Source organism: Neolamprologus multifasciatus, chromosome 3, assembly GCF_963576455.1.
Source record: "Neolamprologus multifasciatus chromosome 3, fNeoMul1.2, whole genome shotgun sequence".
Classification (NCBI taxonomy): domain Eukaryota; kingdom Metazoa; phylum Chordata; class Actinopteri; order Cichliformes; family Cichlidae; genus Neolamprologus; species Neolamprologus multifasciatus.
In genome coordinates, this window is record NC_140441.1 from 12,375,814 (window position 1) to 12,395,901 (window position 20,088).

A 20,088-nucleotide genomic window follows, 5' to 3' on the forward strand; every position below is an offset into this window, starting at 1 on the left:
AAACTGTGTGAGTTACTGGTCCATTTCCAGCTGGTGCACTGATGTTTGTCTTTGTCCCATTAAACTGGAGAACAAAGCTGACATTGTTGTTGACTTTATTCCACTGCAGAGTGATGCTGGTTTCATTTTGTCTTGATGATATGAGGTTTTGTGCATTTGAAGGAGCTAAATGGAAAAAATGAGAAAATAAAGTAAGTTTCAAAAAATTCTTCAAAATTGATTTTAAAAACAGTAAAAAATTTTATTCTTGAATTATTATCGGGAGTTTGTGAAAACATTGTATTGCAGTTTAAATCAATTTATTAACTCACCAGTGACTGCAGTAATGTTGACTCCACTGCTTCTGACGTTCTCAAACACAGAGTAGAGAGTGAATGTGTATTGAGTTCCAGCAGTGAGAGATGAGACTGTTTGATTCACTGGTCCATTTCCAGCTGGTGCACTGATGTTTTTCTCTGTCCCATTAAACTGGAGAACAAAGCTGACATTGTTGTTGACTTTATTCCACTGCAGAGTGATGCTGGTTTCATTTTGTCCTGATGATATGAGGTTTTGTGCATTTGAAGGAGCTAAATGGAAAAATGAGAAAATAAAGTAAGTTTCAAAAATTCTTCAAAATTGATTTTAAAAACAGTAAAAAATGATACTATTGAATTATTATCAGGAGTTTGTGAAAACATTGTATTGCATTTTAAATCAATTGATTAACTCACCAGTGACTGCAGTAATGCTGACTCCACTGCTTCTGACGTTCTCAAACACAGAGTAGAGAGTGAATGTGTATTGAGTTCCAGCAGTGAGAGATGAGACTGTTTGATTCACTGGTCCATTTCCAGCTGGTGCACTGATGTTTGTCTTTGTCCCATTAAACTGGAGAACAAAGCTGACATTGTTGTTGACTTTATTCCACTGCAGAGTGATGCTGGTTTCATTTTGTCCTGATGATATGAGGTTTTGTGCATTTGAAGGAGCTAAATGGAAAAATGAGAAAATAAAGTAAGTTTCAAAAATTCTTCAAAATTGATTTTAAAAACAGTAAAAACCTTGATTCTTGAATTATTATCAGTAGTTTGTGAAAACACTGTATTGCAGTTTAAATCAATTGATTAACTCACCAGTGACTGCAGTAATGTTTACTCCACTGCTTCTGACGTTCTCAAACACAGAGTAGAGAGTGAATGTGTATTGAGTTCCAGCAGTGAGAGATGAGACAGTGTGATTCACTGGTCCATTTCCAGCTGGTGCACTGATACTTGTCTCTCTCCCATTAAACTGGAGAACAAAGCTGACATTGTTGTTGACTTTATTCCACTGCAGAGTGATGCTGGTTTCATTTTGTCCTGATGATATGAGGTTTTGTGCATTTGAAGGAGCTAAATGGAAAAATGAGAAAATAAAGTAAGTTTCAAAAAATTCTTCAAAATTGATTTTAAAAACAGTAAAAAATTTTATTCTTGAATTATTATCAGGAGTTTGTGAAAACATTGTATTGCAGTTTAAATCAATTTATTAACTCACCAGTGACTGCAGTAATGTTGACTCCACTGCTTCTGACGTTCTCAAACACAGAGTAGAGAGTGAATGTGTATTTAGTTCCAGCAGTGAGAAATGAAACTGTGTGAGTTACTGGTCCATTTCCAGCTGGTGCACTGATGCTTGTCTTTGTCCCATTAAACTGGAGAACAAAGCTGACATTGTTGTTGACTTTATTCCACTGCAGAGTGATGCTGGTTTCATTTTGTCCTGATGATATGAGGTTTTGTGCATTTGAAGGAGCTAAATGGAAAAATGAGAAAATAAAGTAAGTTTCAAAAATTCTTCAAAATTGATTTTAAAAACAGTAAAAAATGATACTATTGAATTATTATCAGTAGTTTGTGAAAACATTGTATTGCATTTTAAATCAATTGATTAACTCACCAGTGACTGCAGTAATGTTGACTCCACTGCTTCTGACGTTCTCAAACACAGAGTAGAGAGTGAATGTGTATCTAGTTCCAGCAGTGAGAAATGAAACTGTGTGAGTTACTGGTCCATTTCCAGCTGGTGCACTGATGTTTGTCTTTGTCCCATTAAACTGGAGAACAAAGCTGACATTGTTGTTGACTTTATTCCACTGCAGAGTGATGCTGGTTTCATTTTGTCTTGATGATATGAGGTTTTGTGCATTTGAAGGAGCTAAATGGAAAAAATGAGAAAATAAAGTAAGTTTCAAAAAATTCTTCAAAATTGATTTTAAAAACAGTAAAACATTTTATTCTTGAATTATTATCGGGAGTTTGTGAAAACATTGTATTGCAGTTTAAATCAATTTATTAACTCACCAGTGACTGCAGTAATGTTGACTCCACTGCTTCTGACGTTCTCAAACACAGAGTAGAGAGTGAATGTGTATCTAGTTCCAGCAGTGAGAAATGAAACTGTGTGAGTTACTGGTCCATTTCCAGCTGGTGCACTGATGTTTGTCTTTGTCCCATTAAACTGGAGAACAAAGCTGACATTGTTGTTGACTTTATTCCACCGCAGAGTGATGCTGGTTTCATTTTGTCCTGATGATATGAGGTTTTGTGCATTTGAAGGAGCTAAATGGAAAAATGAGAAAATAAAGTAAGTTTCAAAAATTCTTCAAAATTGATTTTAAAAACAGTAAAAAATGATACTATTGAATTATTATCAGTAGTTTGTGAAAACATTGTATTGCAGCTTAAATCAATTGATTAACTCACCAGTGACTGCAGTAATGTTGACTCCACTGCTTCTGACGTTCTCAAACACAGAGTAGAGAGTGAATGTGTATCTAGTTCCAGCAGTGAGAAATGAAACTGTGTGAGTTACTGGTCCATTTCCAGCTGGTGCACTGATGTTTGTCTTTGTCCCATTAAACTGGAGAACAAAGCTGACATTGTTGTTGACTTTATTCCACTGCAGAGTGATGCTGGTTTCATTTTGTCTTGATGATATGAGGTTTTGTGCATTTGAAGGAGCTAAATGGAAAAAATGAGAAAATAAAGTAAGTTTCAAAAAATTCTTCAAAATTGATTTTAAAAACAGTAAAAATTTTTATTCTTGAATTATTATCGGGAGTTTGTGAAAACATTGTATTGCAGTTTAAATCAATTTATTAACTCACCAGTGACTGCAGTAATGCTGACTCCACTGCTTCTGACGTACTCAAACACAGAGTAGAGAGTGAATGTGCATTGAGTTCCAGCAGTGAGAGATGAGACTGTTTGATTCACTGGTCCATTTCCAGCTGGTGCACTGATGTTTTTCTCTGTCCCATTAAACTGGAGAACAAAGCTGACATTGTTGTTGACTTTATTCCACTGCAGAGTGATGCTGGTTTCATTTTGTCCTGATGATATGAGGTTTTGTGCATTTGAAGGAGCTAAATGGAAAAATGAGAAAATAAAGTAAGTTTCAAAAATTCTTCAAAATTGATTTTAAAAACAGTAAAAAATGATACTATTGAATTATTATCAGTAGTTTGTGAAAACATTGTATTGCATTTTAAATCAATTGATTAACTCACCAGTGACTGCAGTAATGCTGACTCCACTGCTTCTGACGTTCTCAAACACAGAGTAGAGAGTGAATGTGTATTGAGTTCCAGCAGTGAGAGATGAGACTGTTTGATTCACTGGTCCATTTCCAGCTGGTGCACTGATGTTTGTCTTTGTCCCATTAAACTGGAGAACAAAGCTGACATTGTTGTTAACTTTATTCCACTGCAGAGTGATGCTGGTTTCATTTTGTCCTGATGATATGAGGTTTTGTGCATTTGAAGGAGCTAAATGGAAAAATGAGAAAATAAAGTAAGTTTCAAAAATTCTTCAAAATTGATTTTAAAAACAGTAAAAACCTTGATTCTTGAATTATTATCAGTAGTTTGTGAAAACACTGTATTGCAGTTTAAATCAATTGATTAACTCACCAGTGACTGCAGTAATGTTTACTCCACTGCTTCTGACGTTCTCAAACACAGAGTAGAGAGTGAATGTGTATTGAGTTCCAGCAGTGAGAGATGAGACAGTGTGATTCACTGGTCCATTTCCAGCTGGTGCACTGATACTTGTCTCTCTCCCATTAAACTGGAGAACAAAGCTGACATTGTTGTTGACTTTATTCCACTGCAGAGTGATGCTGGTTTCATTTTGTCCTGATGATATGAGGTTTTGTGCATTTGAAGGAGCTAAATGGAAAAATGAGAAAATAAAGTAAGTTTCAAAAAATTCTTCAAAATTGATTTTAAAAACAGTAAAAAAAATTATTCTTGAATTATTATCAGGAGTTTGTGAAAACATTGTATTGCAGTTTAAATCAATTGATTAACTCACCAGTGACTGCAGTAATGTTGACTCCACTGCTTCTGACGTTCTCAAACACAGAGTAGAGAGTGAATGTGTATCTAGTTCCAGCAGTGAGAAATGAAACTGTGTGAGTTACTGGTCCATTTCCAGCTGGTGCACTGATGTTTGTCTTTGTCCCATTAAACTGGAGAACAAAGCTGACATTGTTGTTGACTTTATTCCACTGCAGAGTGATGCTGGTTTCATTTTGTCCTGATGATATGAGGTTTTGTGCATTTGAAGGAGCTAAATGGAAAAATGAGAAAATAAAGTAAGTATCAAAAATTCTTCAAAATTGATTTTAAAAACAGTAAAAAATGATACTATTGAATTATTATCAGTAGTTTGTGAAAACATTGTATTGCATTTTAAATCAATTGATTAACTCACCAGTGACTGCAGTAATGCTGACTCCACTGCTTCTGACGTTCTCAAACACAGAGTAGAGAGTGAATGTGTATTGAGTTCCAGCAGTGAGAGATGAGACTGTTTGATTCACTGGTCCATTTCCAGCTGGTGCACTGATGTTTGTCTTTGTCCCATTAAACTGGAGAACAAAGCTGACATTGTTGTTAACTTTATTCCACTGCAGAGTGATGCTGGTTTCATTTTGTCCTGATGATATGAGGTTTTGTGCATTTGAAGGAGCTAAATGGAAAAATGAGAAAATAAAGTAAGTTTCAAAAATTCTTCAAAATTGATTTTAAAAACAGTAAAAACCTTGATTCTTGAATTATTATCAGTAGTTTGTGAAAACACTGTATTGCAGTTTAAATCAATTGATTAACTCACCAGTGACTGCAGTAATGTTTACTCCACTGCTTCTGACGTTCTCAAACACAGAGTAGAGAGTGAATGTGTATTGAGTTCCAGCAGTGAGAGATGAGACAGTGTGATTCACTGGTCCATTTCCAGCTGGTGCACTGATACTTGTCTCTCTCCCATTAAACTGGAGAACAAAGCTGACATTGTTGTTGACTTTATTCCACTGCAGAGTGATGCTGGTTTCATTTTGTCCTGATGATATGAGGTTTTGTGCATTTGAAGGAGCTAAATGGAAAAATGAGAAAATAAAGTAAGTTTCAAAAAATTCTTCAAAATTGATTTTAAAAACAGTAAAAAATTTTATTCTTGAATTATTATCAGGAGTTTGTGAAAACATTGTATTGCAGTTTAAATCAATTGATTAACTCACCAGTGACTGCAGTAATGTTGACTCCACTGCTTCTGACGTTCTCAAACACAGAGTAGAGAGTGAATGTGTATCTAGTTCCAGCAGTGAGAAATGAAACTGTGTGAGTTACTGGTCCATTTCCAGCTGGTGCACTGATGTTTGTCTTTGTCCCATTAAACTGGAGAACAAAGCTGACATTGTTGTTGACTTTATTCCACTGCAGAGTGATGCTGGTTTCATTTTGTCCTGATGATATGAGGTTTTGTGCATTTGAAGGAGCTAAATGGAAAAATGAGAAAATAAAGTAAGTATCAAAAATTCTTCAAAATTGATTTTAAAAACAGTAAAAAATGATACTATTGAATTATTATCAGTAGTTTGTGAAAACATTGTATTGCAGCTTAAATCAATTGATTAACTCACCAGTGACTGCAGTAATGTTGACTCCACTGCTTCTGACGTTCTCAAACACAGAGTAGAGAGTGAATGTGTATCTAGTTCCAGCAGTGAGAAATGAAACTGTGTGAGTTACTGGTCCATTTCCAGCTGGTGCACTGATGTTTGTCTTTGTCCCATTAAACTGGAGAACAAAGCTGACATTGTTGTTGACTTTATTCCACTGCAGAGTGATGCTGGTTTCATTTTGTCCTGATGATATGAGGTTTTGTGCATTTGAAGGAGCTAAATGGAAAAATGAGAAAATAAAGTAAGTATCAAAAATTCTTCAAAATTGATTTTAAAAACAGTAAAAAATGATACTATTGAATTATTATCAGTAGTTTGTGAAAACATTGTATTGCAGCTTAAATCAATTGATTAACTCACCAGTGACTGCAGTAATGTTGACTCCACTGCTTCTGACGTTCTCAAACACAGAGTAGAGAGTGAATGTGTATTGAGTTCCAGCAGTGAGAGATGAGACAGTGTGATTCACTGGTCCATTTCCAGCTGGTGCACTGATGCTTGTCTCTGTCCCATTAAACTGGAGAACAAAGCTGACATTGTTGTTGACTTTATTCCACTGCAGAGTGATGCTGGTTTCATTTTGTCCTGATGATATGAGGTTTTGTGCATTTGAAGGAGCTAAATGGAAAAATGAAAAAATAAAGTAAGTTTCAAAAATTCTTCAAAATTGATTTCTCACTAGTTAAAAACAGGAAAAAATGTATTCTTGAATTATTATCAGTAGTTTGTGAAAAAATTGCATTGCAGTTTAAATCAATTGATTAACTCACCAGTGACTGCAGTAATGTTGACTCCACTGCTTCTGACGTTCTCAAACACAGAGTAGAGAGTGAATGTGTATTGAGTTCCAGCAGTGAGAGATGAGACAGTGTGATTCACTGGTCCATTTCCAGCTGGTGCACTGATGCTTGTCTCTGTCCCATTAAACTGGAGAACAAAGCTGACATTGTTGTTGACTTTATTCCACTGCAGAGTGATGCTGGTTTCATTTTGTCCTGATGATATGAGGTTTTGTGCATTTGAAGGAGCTAAATGGAAAAATGAGAAAATAAAGTAAGTTTCAAAAATTCTTCAAAATTGATTTTAAAAACAGTAAAAAATGATACTCTTGAATTATTATCAGTAGTTTGTGAAAAAATTGTAATGCAGTTTAAATAAATCTTCATTAACTCACCAGTGACTGCAGTAATGCTGACTCCACTGCTTCTGACGTTCTCAAACACAGAGTAGAGAGTGAATGTGTATTGAGTTCCAGCAGTGAGAGATGAGACTGTTTGACTCACTGGTCCATTTCCAGCTGGTGCACTGATGCTTGTCTCTCTCCCATTAAACTGGAGAACAAAGCTGACATTGTTGTTGACTTTATTCCACTGCAGAGTGATGCTGGTTTCATTTTGTCCTGATGATATGAGGTTTTGTGCATTTGAAGGAGCTAAATGGAAAAATGAGAAAATAAAGTAAGTTTCAAAAAATTCTTCAAAATTGATTTTAAAAACAGTAAAAAATTTTATTCTTGAATTATTATCAGGAGTTTGTGAAAACATTGTATTGCAGTTTAAATCAATTGATTAACTCACCAGTGACTGCAGCAATGCTGACTCCACTGCTTCTGACGTTCTCAAACACAGAGTAGAGAGTGAATGTGTATCTAGTTCCAGCAGTGAGAGATGAGACTGTTTGACTCACTGGTCCATTCCCAGCTGGTGCACTGATTTTTTTCTCTGTCCCATTAAACTGGAGAACAAAGCTGACATTGTTGTTGACTTTATTCCAGTGCAGAGTGATGCTGGTTTCATTTTGTCCTGATGATATGAGGTTTTGTGCATTTGAAGGAGCTAAATGGAAAAATGAGAAAATAAAGTTTCAAAAAATCTTCAAAATTGATTTCTCACTAGTTAAAAACAGTAAAAAATAACACTATTGAATTATTGTCAGGAGTTTGTGAAAACATTGTATTGCAGTTTAAATCCATTGATTAACTCACCAGTGACTGCAGTAATGCTGACTCCACTGCTTCTGACGTTCTCAAACACAGAGTAGAGAGTGAATGTGTATTGAGTTCCAGCAGTGAGAGATGAGACTGTTTGACTCACTGGTCCATTTCCAGCTGGTGCACTGATGTTTTTCTCTGTCCCATTAAACTGGAGAACAAAGCTGACATTGTTGTTGACTTTATTCCACTGCAGAGTGATGCTGGTTTCATTTTGTCCTGATGATATGAGGTTTTGTGCATTTGAAGGAGCTAAATGGAAAAATGAGAAAATAAAGTAAGTTTCAAAAATTCTTCAAAATTGATTTTAAAAACAGTAAAAATTGATACTATTGAATTATTATCAGTAGTTTGTGAAAACATTGTATTGCATTTTAAATCAATTGATTAACTCACCAGTGACTGCAGTAATGCTGACTCCACTGCTTCTGACGTTCTCAAACACAGAGTAAAGAGTGAATGTGTATCTAGTTCCAGCAGTGAGAGATGAGACAGTGTGATTCACTGGTCCATTTCCAGCTGGTGCACTGATGCTTGTCTCTCTCCCATTAAACTGGAGAACAAAGCTGACATTGTTGTTGACTTTATTCCACTGCAGAATGATGCTGGTTTCATTTTGTCCTGATGATATGAGGTTTTGTGCATTTGAAGGAGCTAAATGGAAAAATGAGAAAATAAAGTAAGTTTCAAAAAATTCTTCAAAATTGATTTTAAAAACAGTAAAAAACTTTATTCTTGAATTATTATCAGTAGTTTGTGAAAACACTGTATTGCAGTTTAAATCAATTGATTAACTCACCAGTGACTGCAGTAATGCTGACTCCACTGCTTCTGACGTTCTCAAACACAGAGTAAAGAGTGAATGTGTATCTAGTTCCAGCAGTGAGAAATGAAACTGTGTGAGTTACTGGTCCATTTCCAGCTGGTGCACTGATGTTTGTCTTTCTCCCATTAAACTGGAGAACAAAGCTGACATTGTTGTTGACTTTATTCCACTGCAGAGTGATGCTGGTTTCATTTTGTCCTGATGATATAAGGTTTTGTGCATTTGAAGGAGCTAAATGGAAAAATGAGAAAATAAAGTTAATTTCAAAAATTCTTCAAAATTGATTTCTCACTAGTTAAAAACAGGAAAAAATGTATTCTTGAATTATTATCAGTAGTTTGTGAAAAAATTGCATTGCAGTTTAAATCAATTGATTAACTCACCAGTGACTGCAGTAATGTTGACTCCACTGCTTCTGACGTTCTCAAACACAGAGTAGAGAGTGAATGTGTATTGAGTTCCAGCAGTGAGAGATGAGACAGTGTGATTCACTGGTCCATTTCCAGCTGGTGCACTGATGCTTGTCTCTGTCCCATTAAACTGGAGAACAAAGCTGACATTGTTGTTGACTTTATTCCACTGCAGAGTGATGCTGGTTTCATTTTGTCCTGATGATATGAGGTTTTGTGCATTTGAAGGAGCTAAATGGAAAAATGAGAAAATAAAGTAAGTTTCAAAAATTCTTCAAAATTGATTTTAAAAACAGTAAAAAATGATACTCTTGAATTATTATCAGGAGTTTGTGAAAACATTGTATTGCAGTTTAAATCAATTGATTAACTCACCAGTGACTGCAGCAATGCTGACTCCACTGCTTCTGACGTTCTCAAACACAGAGTAGAGAGTGAATGTGTATCTAGTTCCAGCAGTGAGAGATGAGACTGTGTGATTCACTGGTCCATTTCCAGCTGGTGCATTGATGCTTGTCTCTGTCCCATTAAAGTGAAGAACAAAGCTGACATTGTTGTTGACTTTATTCCACTGCAGAGTGATGCTGGTTTCATTTTGTCCTGATGATATGAGGTTTTGTGCATTTGAAGGAGCTAAATGGAAAAATGAGAAAATAAAGTTTCAAAAAATCTTCAAAATTGATTTCTCACTAGTTAAAAACAGTAAAAAATGTATTCTTGAATTATTATCAGTAGTTTGTGAAAAAATTGCATTGCAGTTTAAATCAATTGATTAACTCACCAGTGACTGCAGTAATGTTGACTCCACTGCTTCTGACGTTCTCAAACACAGAGTAGAGAGTGAATGTGTATTGAGTTCCAGCAGTGAGAGATGAGACAGTGTGATTCACTGGTCCATTTCCAGCTGGTGCACTGATGCTTGTCTCTGTCCCATTAAACTGGAGAACAAAGCTGACATTGTTGTTGACTTTATTCCACTGCAGAGTGATGCTGGTTTCATTTTGTCCTGATGATATGAGGTTTTGTGCATTTGAAGGAGCTAAATGGAAAAATGAGAAAATAAAGTAAGTTTCAAAAATTCTTCAAAATTGATTTTAAAAACAGTAAAAAATGATACTCTTGAATTATTATCAGGAGTTTGTGAAAACATTGTATTGCAGTTTAAATCAATTGATTAACTCACCAGTGACTGCAGCAATGCTGACTCCACTGCTTCTGACGTTCTCAAACACAGAGTAGAGAGTGAATGTGTATCTAGTTCCAGCAGTGAGAGATGAGACTGTGTGATTCACTGGTCCATTTCCAGCTGGTGCATTGATGCTTGTCTCTGTCCCATTAAAGTGAAGAACAAAGCTGACATTGTTGTTGACTTTATTCCACTGCAGAGTGATGCTGGTTTCATTTTGTCCTGATGATATGAGGTTTTGTGCATTTGAAGGAGCTAAATGGAAAAATGAGAAAATAAAGTTTCAAAAAATCTTCAAAATTGATTTCTCACTAGTTAAAAACAGTAAAAAATAACACTATTGAATTATTGTCAGGAGTTTGTGAAAACATTGTATTGCAGTTTAAATCCATTGATTAACTCACCAGTGACTGCAGTAATGCTGACTCCACTGCTTCTGACGTTCTCAAACACAGAGTAGAGAGTGAATGTGTATTGAGTTCCAGCAGTGAGAGATGAGACTGTTTGACTCACTGGTCCATTTCCAGCTGGTGCACTGATGTTTTTCTCTGTCCCATTAAACTGGAGAACAAAGCTGACATTGTTGTTGACTTTATTCCACTGCAGAGTGATGCTGGTTTCATTTTGTCCTGATGATATGAGGTTTTGTGCATTTGAAGGAGCTAAATGGAAAAATGAGAAAATAACGTAAGTTTCAAAAATTCTTCAAAATTGATTTTAAAAACAGTAAAAAATTATACTATTGAATTATTATCAGTAGTTTGTGAAAATATTGTATTGCAGCTTAAATCAATTGATTAACTCACCAGTGACTGCAGTAATGCTGACTCCACTGCTTCTGACGTTCTCAAACACAGAGTAGAGAGTGAATGTGTATCTAGTTCCAGCAGTGAGAGATGAGACTGTGTGATTCACTGGTCCATTTCCAGCTGGTGCATTGATGCTTGTCTCTGTCCCATTAAAGTGAAGAACAAAGCTGACATTGTTGTTGACTTTATTCCACTGCAGAGTGATGCTGGTTTCATTTTGTCCTGATGATATGAGGTTTTGTGCATTTGAAGGAGCTAAATGGAAAAATGAGAAAATAAAGTTTCAAAAAATCTTCAAAATTGATTTCTCACTAGTTAAAAACAGTAAAAAATAACACTATTGAATTATTGTCAGGAGTTTGTGAAAACATTGTATTGCAGTTTAAATCCATTGATTAACTCACCAGTGACTGCAGTAATGCTGACTCCACTGCTTCTGACGTTCTCAAACACAGAGTAGAGAGTGAATGTGTATTGAGTTCCAGCAGTGAGAGATGAGACTGTTTGACTCACTGGTCCATTTCCAGCTGGTGCACTGATGTTTTTCTCTGTCCCATTAAACTGGAGAACAAAGCTGACATTGTTGTTGACTTTATTCCACTGCAGAGTGATGCTGGTTTCATTTTGTCCTGATGATATGAGGTTTTGTGCATTTGAAGGAGCTAAATGGAAAAATGAGAAAATAAAGTAAGTTTCAAAAATTCTTCAAAATTGATTTCTCACTTGTTAAAAATAGTAAAAAAAATTATTCTTGAATTATTATCAGGAGTTTGTGAAAACATTGTATTGAAGTTTAAATCAATTGATTAACTTACCAGTGACTGCAGTAATGCTGACTCCACTGCTTCTGACGTTCTCAAACACAGAGTAGAGAGTGAATGTGTATTGAGTTCCAGCAGTGAGAGCTGAGACTGTTTGACTCACTGGTCCATTTCCAGCTGGTGCACTGATGTTTGTCTCTGTCCCATTAAACTGGAGAACAAAGCTGACATTGTTGTTGACTTTATTCCACTGCAGAGTGATGCTGGTTTCATTTTGTCCTGATGATATGAGGTTTTGTGCATTTGAAGGAGCTAAATGGAAAAATTAGAAAATAAAGTAAGTTTCAAAAATTCTTCAAAATTGATTTTAAAAACAGTAAAAAATGATACTCTTGAATTATTATCAGTAGTTTGTGAAAACATTGTAATGCAGTTTAAATAAATCTTCATTAACTCACCAGTGACTGCAGTAATGCTGACTCCACTGCTTCTGACGTTCTCAAACACAGAGTAGAGAGTGAATGTGTATTGAGTTCCAGCAGTGAGAGATGAGACTGTTTGACTCACTGGTCCATTTCCAGCTGGTGCACTGATGTTTTTCTCTGTCCCATTAAACTGGAGAACAAAGCTGACATTGTTGTTGACTTTATTCCACTGCAGAGTGATGCTGGTTTCATTTTGTCCTGATGATATGAGGTTTTGTGCATTTGAAGGAGCTAAATGGAAAAATGAGAAAATAAAGTAAGTTTCAAAAATTCTTCAAAATTGATTTCTCACTTGTTAAAAACAGTAAAAAAAATTATTCTTGAATTATTATCAGGAGTTTGTGAAAACATTGTATTGCAGTTTAAATCAATTGATTAACTTACCAGTGACTGCAGTAATGCTGACTCCACTGCTTCTGACGTTCTCAAACACAGAGTAGAGAGTGAATGTGTATTGAGTTCCAGCAGTGAGAGATGAGACTGTTTGACTCACTGGTCCATTTCCAGCTGGTGCACTGATGTTTGTCTCTGTCCCATTAAACTGGAGAACAAAGCTGACATTGTTGTTGACTTTATTCCACTGCAGAGTGATGCTGGTTTCATTTTGTCCTGATGATATGAGGTTTTCTGCATTTGAAGGAGCTAAATGGAATAATGAGAAAATAAAGTAAGTTTCAAAAATTCTTTAAAATTGATTTCTCACTAGTTAAATAGTAAAAAATTATACTCTTGAATTACTATCAGCAGTTTGTGAAAACATTGTATTGCAGTTTAAATAATTTCATTAACTCACCAGTGACTGCAGTAATGCTGACTCCATTGCTTCTGACGTTCTCAAACACAGAGTAGAGAGTGAATGAGTATTGTGTTCCAGCAGTGAGAGATGAGACTGTGTGAGTTACTGGTCCATTTCCAGCTGGTGCACTGATGCTTGTCTCTGTACCATTAAACTGGAGAACAAAGATGACATTGTTGTTGACTTTATTCCACTGCAGAGTGATGCTGGTTTCATTTTGTCCTGATGATACGAGGTTTTGTACATTTGAAGGAGCTAAATGGAAAAATGAGAAAAATAAAGTAAGTTCAAAAATTCTTTAGAATTGATTTCTTGCTACTTAACAACACAAATAATGTTATTGTTGATTTTGATCAAAAATATGTGATTACATTGTGATGCAGTTTAAATAATTTCATTAACTCACCAGTGACTGCAGTAATGTTGACTCCACTGCTTCTGACGTTCTCAAACACAGAGTAGAGAGTGAATGAGTTTTGAGTTCCAGCAGTGAGAGATGAGACTGTGTGAGTTACTGGTCCATTTCCAGCTGGTGCACTGATGCTTGTCTCTGTACCATTAAACTGGAGAACAAAGCTGACATGGTTGTTGAATTTATTCCACTGCAGAGTGATGCTGGTTTCATTTTGTCCTGAGGATATGAGGTTTTCTGCATTTGAAGGAGCTAAATGGAAAAATGAGAAAATAAAGTAAGTTTCAAAAATTCTTTAAAATTGATTTCTCACTAGTTAAACAGTAAAAAATTATACTCTTGAATTACTATCAGCAGTTTGTGAAAACATTGTATTGCAATTTAAATAATTTTATTAACTCACCAGTGACTGCAGTAATGCTGACTCCACTGCTTCTGACGTTCTCAAACACAGAGTAGAGAGTGAATGTGTATTGAGTTCCAGCAGTGAGAGATGAGACTGTTTGATTCACTGGTCCATTTCCAGCTGGTGCACTGATGCTTGTCTCTGTACCATTAAACTGGAGAACAAAGCTGACATTGTTGTTGACTTTATTCCACTGCAGAGTGATGCTGGTTTCATTTTGTCCTGATGATCTGAAGGTTTCTGCCTTTGGAGGAACTGAGACCAAAAAAAAACAAAACCCCCAAATAAGCATTTATTTTAAATCACTTAACTTCTCATTAGAACTCGGAATACTAGAATATTAGAATACAAAAATTACAAGATATCCATGATGTTTATTCCAAATTTTTTTCCTTTCTCTGTGTTTGCCCTTTCCCATATGTGCGTAACATTAACTTTAAGTGCCCTTTGAGAGATGAGTGGAAATTTGGATGAATGTTGCATTGCTGTAGATGAAACGAATCAAATAGTCCTTGATATGAGCTTAGCAACAGTGATGTAGATGAATAAACACTTTGGAACATTTTTCTGCAGTAGGCAGATTTTCTTTGATGGTTTAAGAACAATTTTTCAATAATATAGTTTTATGTGTAGTGAGTTATCTCTAGATTGTAGTATCGCTTCTTTCTATTAACGAAATATTTCATAAAATAAAAATATAAAAAATCCGGCACCACTCAATATTATTAGATGTTTATCTTTCTTTCACCATCCTTGAGCTTTACTATTTTTAAATTTAAAAGTAAAAGAGAATGCAGTTGCGAGAGAAAATTCAAGAAAAATAAAGAACTGACCAATGAGCAGAAAACAATAGCAGTTTTGTAATTTAAATAAAAGTTACTGGTCTGAGTGACTTCTGTTATGAAGACAATACTGCAAGCCTCTTTTTTAAAAATAAATAGGCTTTAGAGCAGTTTACAAAACAGTGTAGTACAATATTTAAACAGATTTGGAGGAGCTAAATGTATCCTTAGTTGCATTGGGTCTATTATCTATTTCAGATAAATGAATCAAAACATCTGGACACAAAAATTGCCAAAGAAGAATTAGGAGGACCAATTGCGAAACTATGTTTTAAGTAGTTGAGAGGAAATGCGTCCACAGCAGATGACTCTGCATGTTTTACAGCAGATGCCAATTGTGACAGGGACTATTACTGCCATCTTGTGGCCATAGTCAGCTTTTGTCCCTGGAAGCTGAATTAATTCCACTTGATAAGGGAACCACTAAAACAGGGGTGTCAAACTCAAATACACAGTGGGCCAAAATTCAAAACTGGAACAAAGTCGCGGGCTAATGTTAATATTTATTGAAAAAAAAATCTTCCTCCAGATATAAGAATGAATCTTTTCTTATGGACTCAAACAAGTTTTGCTGAAAAACTGAATATGGAACAAGCAAAGCTTGTTCTAAACAATATATATATTAGCTGTATAATACCAGTAGGCCAGCTCTAATAGTAATTTGGTATGGCTTCGCGGGCCAAATGTAATTAGGCTGCGGGCCAAATTTGGCCCACGGGCCAGAGTTTGACACCTATGCACTAAAACAAGGCAGGTAGGCATTCTCATATCTGTGTTTGTATTAGCAATAGCTTGAGCTTCTCAAGCTGCTTGTAGCTGATTTTTTGCAGATTATGACAAAATTTTATGCAATATACATTCTGAAACACATAGATTTGGAATCTCCCCAGAAATTCCTTATCAGCTGTCTCAGACAGATCCTCCACATTCGCTGGCACACACACTCAGAAATATCATCTTATGGGAAAGAACCTGTCAACTTCCAGTAGAGGAAGAAATCAGGAAGAAAAGATGGTGCTGGGTAGGGCATACTTTACATAAACCGCCAACCAACATTCCAGGCAGGCTCTCAGGTGGATCCCTGAAGGCAAGGAAAAGAGAGGCCGCCCAAGAAACACCTGGCGACGAGACCTCGAGGCAGAAGTAAATAAGATGGACTACACCCGGAGCCAACTAGAAAGAATGGCTCAGGAGAGAAATCTCTGGAGATGGACCTTACCCTGGGAGGGGTGACGGGCAGTAGTTATACAGTGAGGAAAATATTTGTTATCTTACTGGTAAATGCACTAATGCTGACTCCACTGCTTTTGATACTCTCCAACACAGAGTAGAGAGTGAATATGTATTGAGTTCCAGCAGTGAGAGATGAGACGGTGTGATTTACTGGTCCATTTCCAGCTGGTGCACTGATGTTTGCCTCTGTACTATTAAACTGGAGAACAAAGTTGACATTGTTGTTGACTTTATTCCACTGCAGAGTGATGCTGCTCTCATTATGGGCCGTTGATCTTAAGTTTACTGTAAATGACAGAAATGACAAAAAACCCCTGAAATGTCTTTTATATAGTTTTGTGATCAGTAGGTTTGAATTGCATTTAGCTGGGCTGAAAACAACATGTACTCTCACTTTGATCTTAAAGGACTACTCATACACTACTAATTCCTAAACCAAAGTGCTGTTTTTAGTATTAATATTCAGTAACAAACAAATTGCCTTAATAGAAATATGTTTATTCAATGCAGGCTTTTCCATCTGTTAAGTATATGAGAGTAGAAATGAGATCTATTACTTGTAGTAAAACAGATGGATGGAAAGTTCTTGGAACACAATTCATCCGACCATCGTCCTGAGTCACTGAAATCTGCAGCAACACACTGCTCATTTCCAGAGTCTGGTTGCCCATTGGCCCAGTATTGAAATAGATAGTCAGTCCCATCAGACCACACCTTTTGCCGATAGAGACCGATCCACACAAAAGCTCCATTTGCTAGGACCGCGATCTTTTGATTTTCTGTCTGATTTCTTATACTGCAAGAAGAAGAGTTGGATTTTGAATACAGAGGAAAAATATCTCTCTCTCTCTCTCTTTTTTAAAAAATTTTCAAAGACAGTGCATTGAGTGGCTATTTAAAGATTTGGCAATAACTTTCAATCAACAGAGGAATTGAAATTTTATATAAAGCAAACACTTTTAAAATTTTCTATGACTTTAAACCAATTTTCATTTAAAACATAAAAGCAAAGGCTGTTGTAAAATCAGGGAATGTGTCTTGTAATTTCAAATTTCGTTGGGAAAAAATTGCCAGAGCAGAAAAAGGTAACTTGTGTTGTGCCTTAAAGTCTTCTTTAGTGGATACTATACCTGGCTAGATCAACGTAATTCTTTCTGCAGAAACTCTGAGCATCAGTCCAATTTACAGCAATGTCAACCTTAACAAAGGATGCTTCACCATTTATTGTACCTGCAAATATACAGAAATAATGAACCAGTAGACTGATAGGTTGGACAAGCAGATAAAATAGTTTTTATAAAATGTGTGTGAAGTTCAGAAAATGAAAAGTGAGACCTAATAGTAGATTTATGATCTAGACCAGGGGTGGGGAACTCCAGGCCTCAAGGGTCAGTGTCCTGTAGGTTTTAGATGTGTCCTTTATCCAAAACTGCTCATTCAAATGGCTAAATGACCTCCTTAACATGTCTTGAAGTTCTCCAGAGGCCTGGTAATGAACTAATCATTTGATCCAGGGTAATATCTAAAACCTGCAGGACACCGGCCCTTGAGGCTGGAGCTCCCCACCCCTGATCTACACTGAGTAGGTCGAAATGATTTAGGAGAAATATTTGACACATTGTTAATTCTTACTCCATGTAAACTCACCATTATAGCACACAAAGAAGTAGTTATTGCCACAATAACGATCATCCCATCTATCACTGTATAGACTCCCACTTAAAAGTGCCACACAGTACTGTTGCTGTCCATTAAAATTGTTGGGCGAACCAGGGTACCAGTTTCTAAATGCTGCCTCTCCTACACCATAGAAGCTGCTGTCATTTAGGGACCATCTCCAACTGTTCTGCAGGTCATCATGGAGACCTATCCATGCCTTACCTGTTTAAAAAGATGCAAATTGTTGTTTTCTGTATTCCTTTAAGGTTTCTCAAGAATTTTATTATTGTCAACTTAGAATAGAATAGAATAGAATAATCCTTTAATTGTCCCACAAGGGGAAATTTGGTTGTAACAGCAGCCAGAAAGACACATATACAAACAAACAGTACACAGGACACAGAACAGAAACATACACAATTTTTTTTCTGACATATTTACATTAAGGACAATGGTTACTATAAACAGAGTGTAATTGTATATATTTTTACAGTTTGTTATGTATGATTTATATTTCCAATATTAAACACTCACCTGTGTTTGATGCAGTACTTGTGACAGCATAAAGATCAGCTGTGTTTTCTATGGTTGCCAGGTCAGTGTAGACATTTCTGCAGTGACTCTGTGCATCTGTCCATGTCTTTGAGGTGCTCACGAAGTAGTACTGACGAGTCTGACAAAAGGCAACACTAACCAGTGCTCCTGAAATAAGGCACTATTTAAATTTTGCAGCACTCATTAAAAGATAATATATTATAGATTATACTGTAAAGAGGGAATATGGATAAAATAGGTTTAGAAATATTACTGTAGGTTTCCCAAAGTGTCTAAGAATCTACCAACTTATAGGTCAACAGCGAAATTGTCACGGTCCTGGGTCAGTGACCCAGTGTTTTGAGTTTCTTGTGCCTCTGAGTTTTTTGTATTATGTTCTTAGTTCTCTTTGTTGTCCCAGCTTATTCTTTACTGTAGTGTCTTTGTTTGGTTTTCTTGTATTCTGTTTAGCTCTCTGAGTATTTAGTAGCTGCCCTCTGTGTCTCTTTGTTGTTGGTATTGTCTGTGTTTCTTAGTTGCTCTGTCTCCCCTAGTCTAGTTTGCATCTTCCTGTTTTACTTTGAAGGTCTGTGTCTCATGTGAGTGTATCCTACTTTGGTCCCTGTCTCATCAGTTCTGATTTCTCCCAGCTGTGCTCTCCTTCTGTGTCTCATTCCCCTCGTTACTTCCCAGTGTATTTAAACCCTGTGTTTCTCTGAGTCAGTGTCGCGTCGTCCCTCAAGCTGTGTGTTTCCTCGTGTACCTCTCTGCAAAGTGTGAGTTTATATTTTCCCAGTTTAGTTTTGTATGCTTTTCCCCTGCCAGCCAATAAAGCTGAGTTTTTTGAGTTCATCCCTTGAGTCTGAGTGACTGCATCTTGGGTCCTACTCCTGCCTGCCACACGGCGATTCATGACAGAAATAGATTTTTGAAAGGTCCTGTTATTGTTTTATTATTTCTTCATATACTTAAAGACATTGTTTTTCTCACATTCATTCTTACACATTTCTCTACAGCAAGAAGAAAATTCCTATTCTATCTCTTTATGTCATTGACTGGATTATACTTCCATATAGCTGTGCTGAAATGTTGAAATTCAGTGTGTTGATACGCTAATGAATGCTACACTGAACCTACCCTAAACAGCACTGAATTTAAACTCTAATACGAAGAAAATTTGTCCTTTGCAGGCTTAGCTAGCTTTTGTTTTAGTTTCAGTCTTAAAAAACAATTCAACAGGTTTACATAAATATGGTGAAGTACGCGTCAAACAGTATTCATAACAGATTAAGAATAATTTTTTCAATCATTTAGTTTCTTTTGCCATATTACAAAAATCTAAAATTATGACTTCAGCAACAAATTTAGTGCCCTACAGAAAACATTTATAGCTGATAGATACAACTTTGTTTAAGCTGACCTCTCTGTTGCATGTTATGTAGAAACACCTGTATGTAGGTAGGATTGAAAGAAGACTGCTTAAGCTGAAATTCCTTTTAAGAAAAAGTGTCACCAACCTGTTAAGGCAAAGATGATCAATCTATAGTCCATTAGTCAAAACTGTAAAAAGAGCCACAATGTTAAACAGCCTATTTTAAATGAATATCTTTAGTAAAATACATGTAGATATGTGCAGAGAAACTCATCCTTATATAACCTTTTAACAAAATACAGTAAATATAGATTGTTCTTACCAAGTCCAAGAATAGAAATACTTAAAACACCTCTCAGTATTCATTGAGTAAGATGTC

At 36.0% G+C, this 20,088-nt stretch overlaps 2 protein-coding genes across 2 annotated transcripts in view; both read right to left on the reverse strand.

Annotated features, from left to right (window-relative positions):
- Positions 1-12,793: 12,793 nt before the first annotated feature.
- Positions 12,794-15,271, reverse strand: LOC146521635 (uncharacterized). Its single transcript, XM_085154099.1, has 4 exons — positions 15,235-15,271; positions 13,658-13,915; positions 13,249-13,506; positions 12,794-13,097 (listed from the first exon to the last, which is right to left on the reverse strand). Exons 1-4 carry the CDS (start codon positions 15,269-15,271, stop codon positions 12,823-12,825), a joined length of 828 nt encoding a protein of 275 aa, XP_085010225.1. The 3' UTR covers positions 12,794-12,822.
- A 1,085-nt stretch (positions 15,272-16,356) lies between these two features.
- Positions 16,357-20,088, reverse strand: part of LOC146521636 (uncharacterized) — a 39,365-nt gene continuing 35,633 nt past the window's right edge. The window contains exons 16-19 of the mRNA XM_085154100.1: positions 18,338-18,502; positions 17,792-18,025; positions 17,275-17,374; positions 16,357-16,940 (exon numbers count right to left, since the gene is read on the reverse strand). Of these exons, the coding sequence (XP_085010226.1) occupies positions 16,646-16,940; positions 17,275-17,374; positions 17,792-18,025; positions 18,338-18,502 (794 nt within the window). The 3' untranslated portion in view covers positions 16,357-16,645. The remainder of the gene's footprint in view (positions 16,941-17,274; positions 17,375-17,791; positions 18,026-18,337; positions 18,503-20,088) is intronic.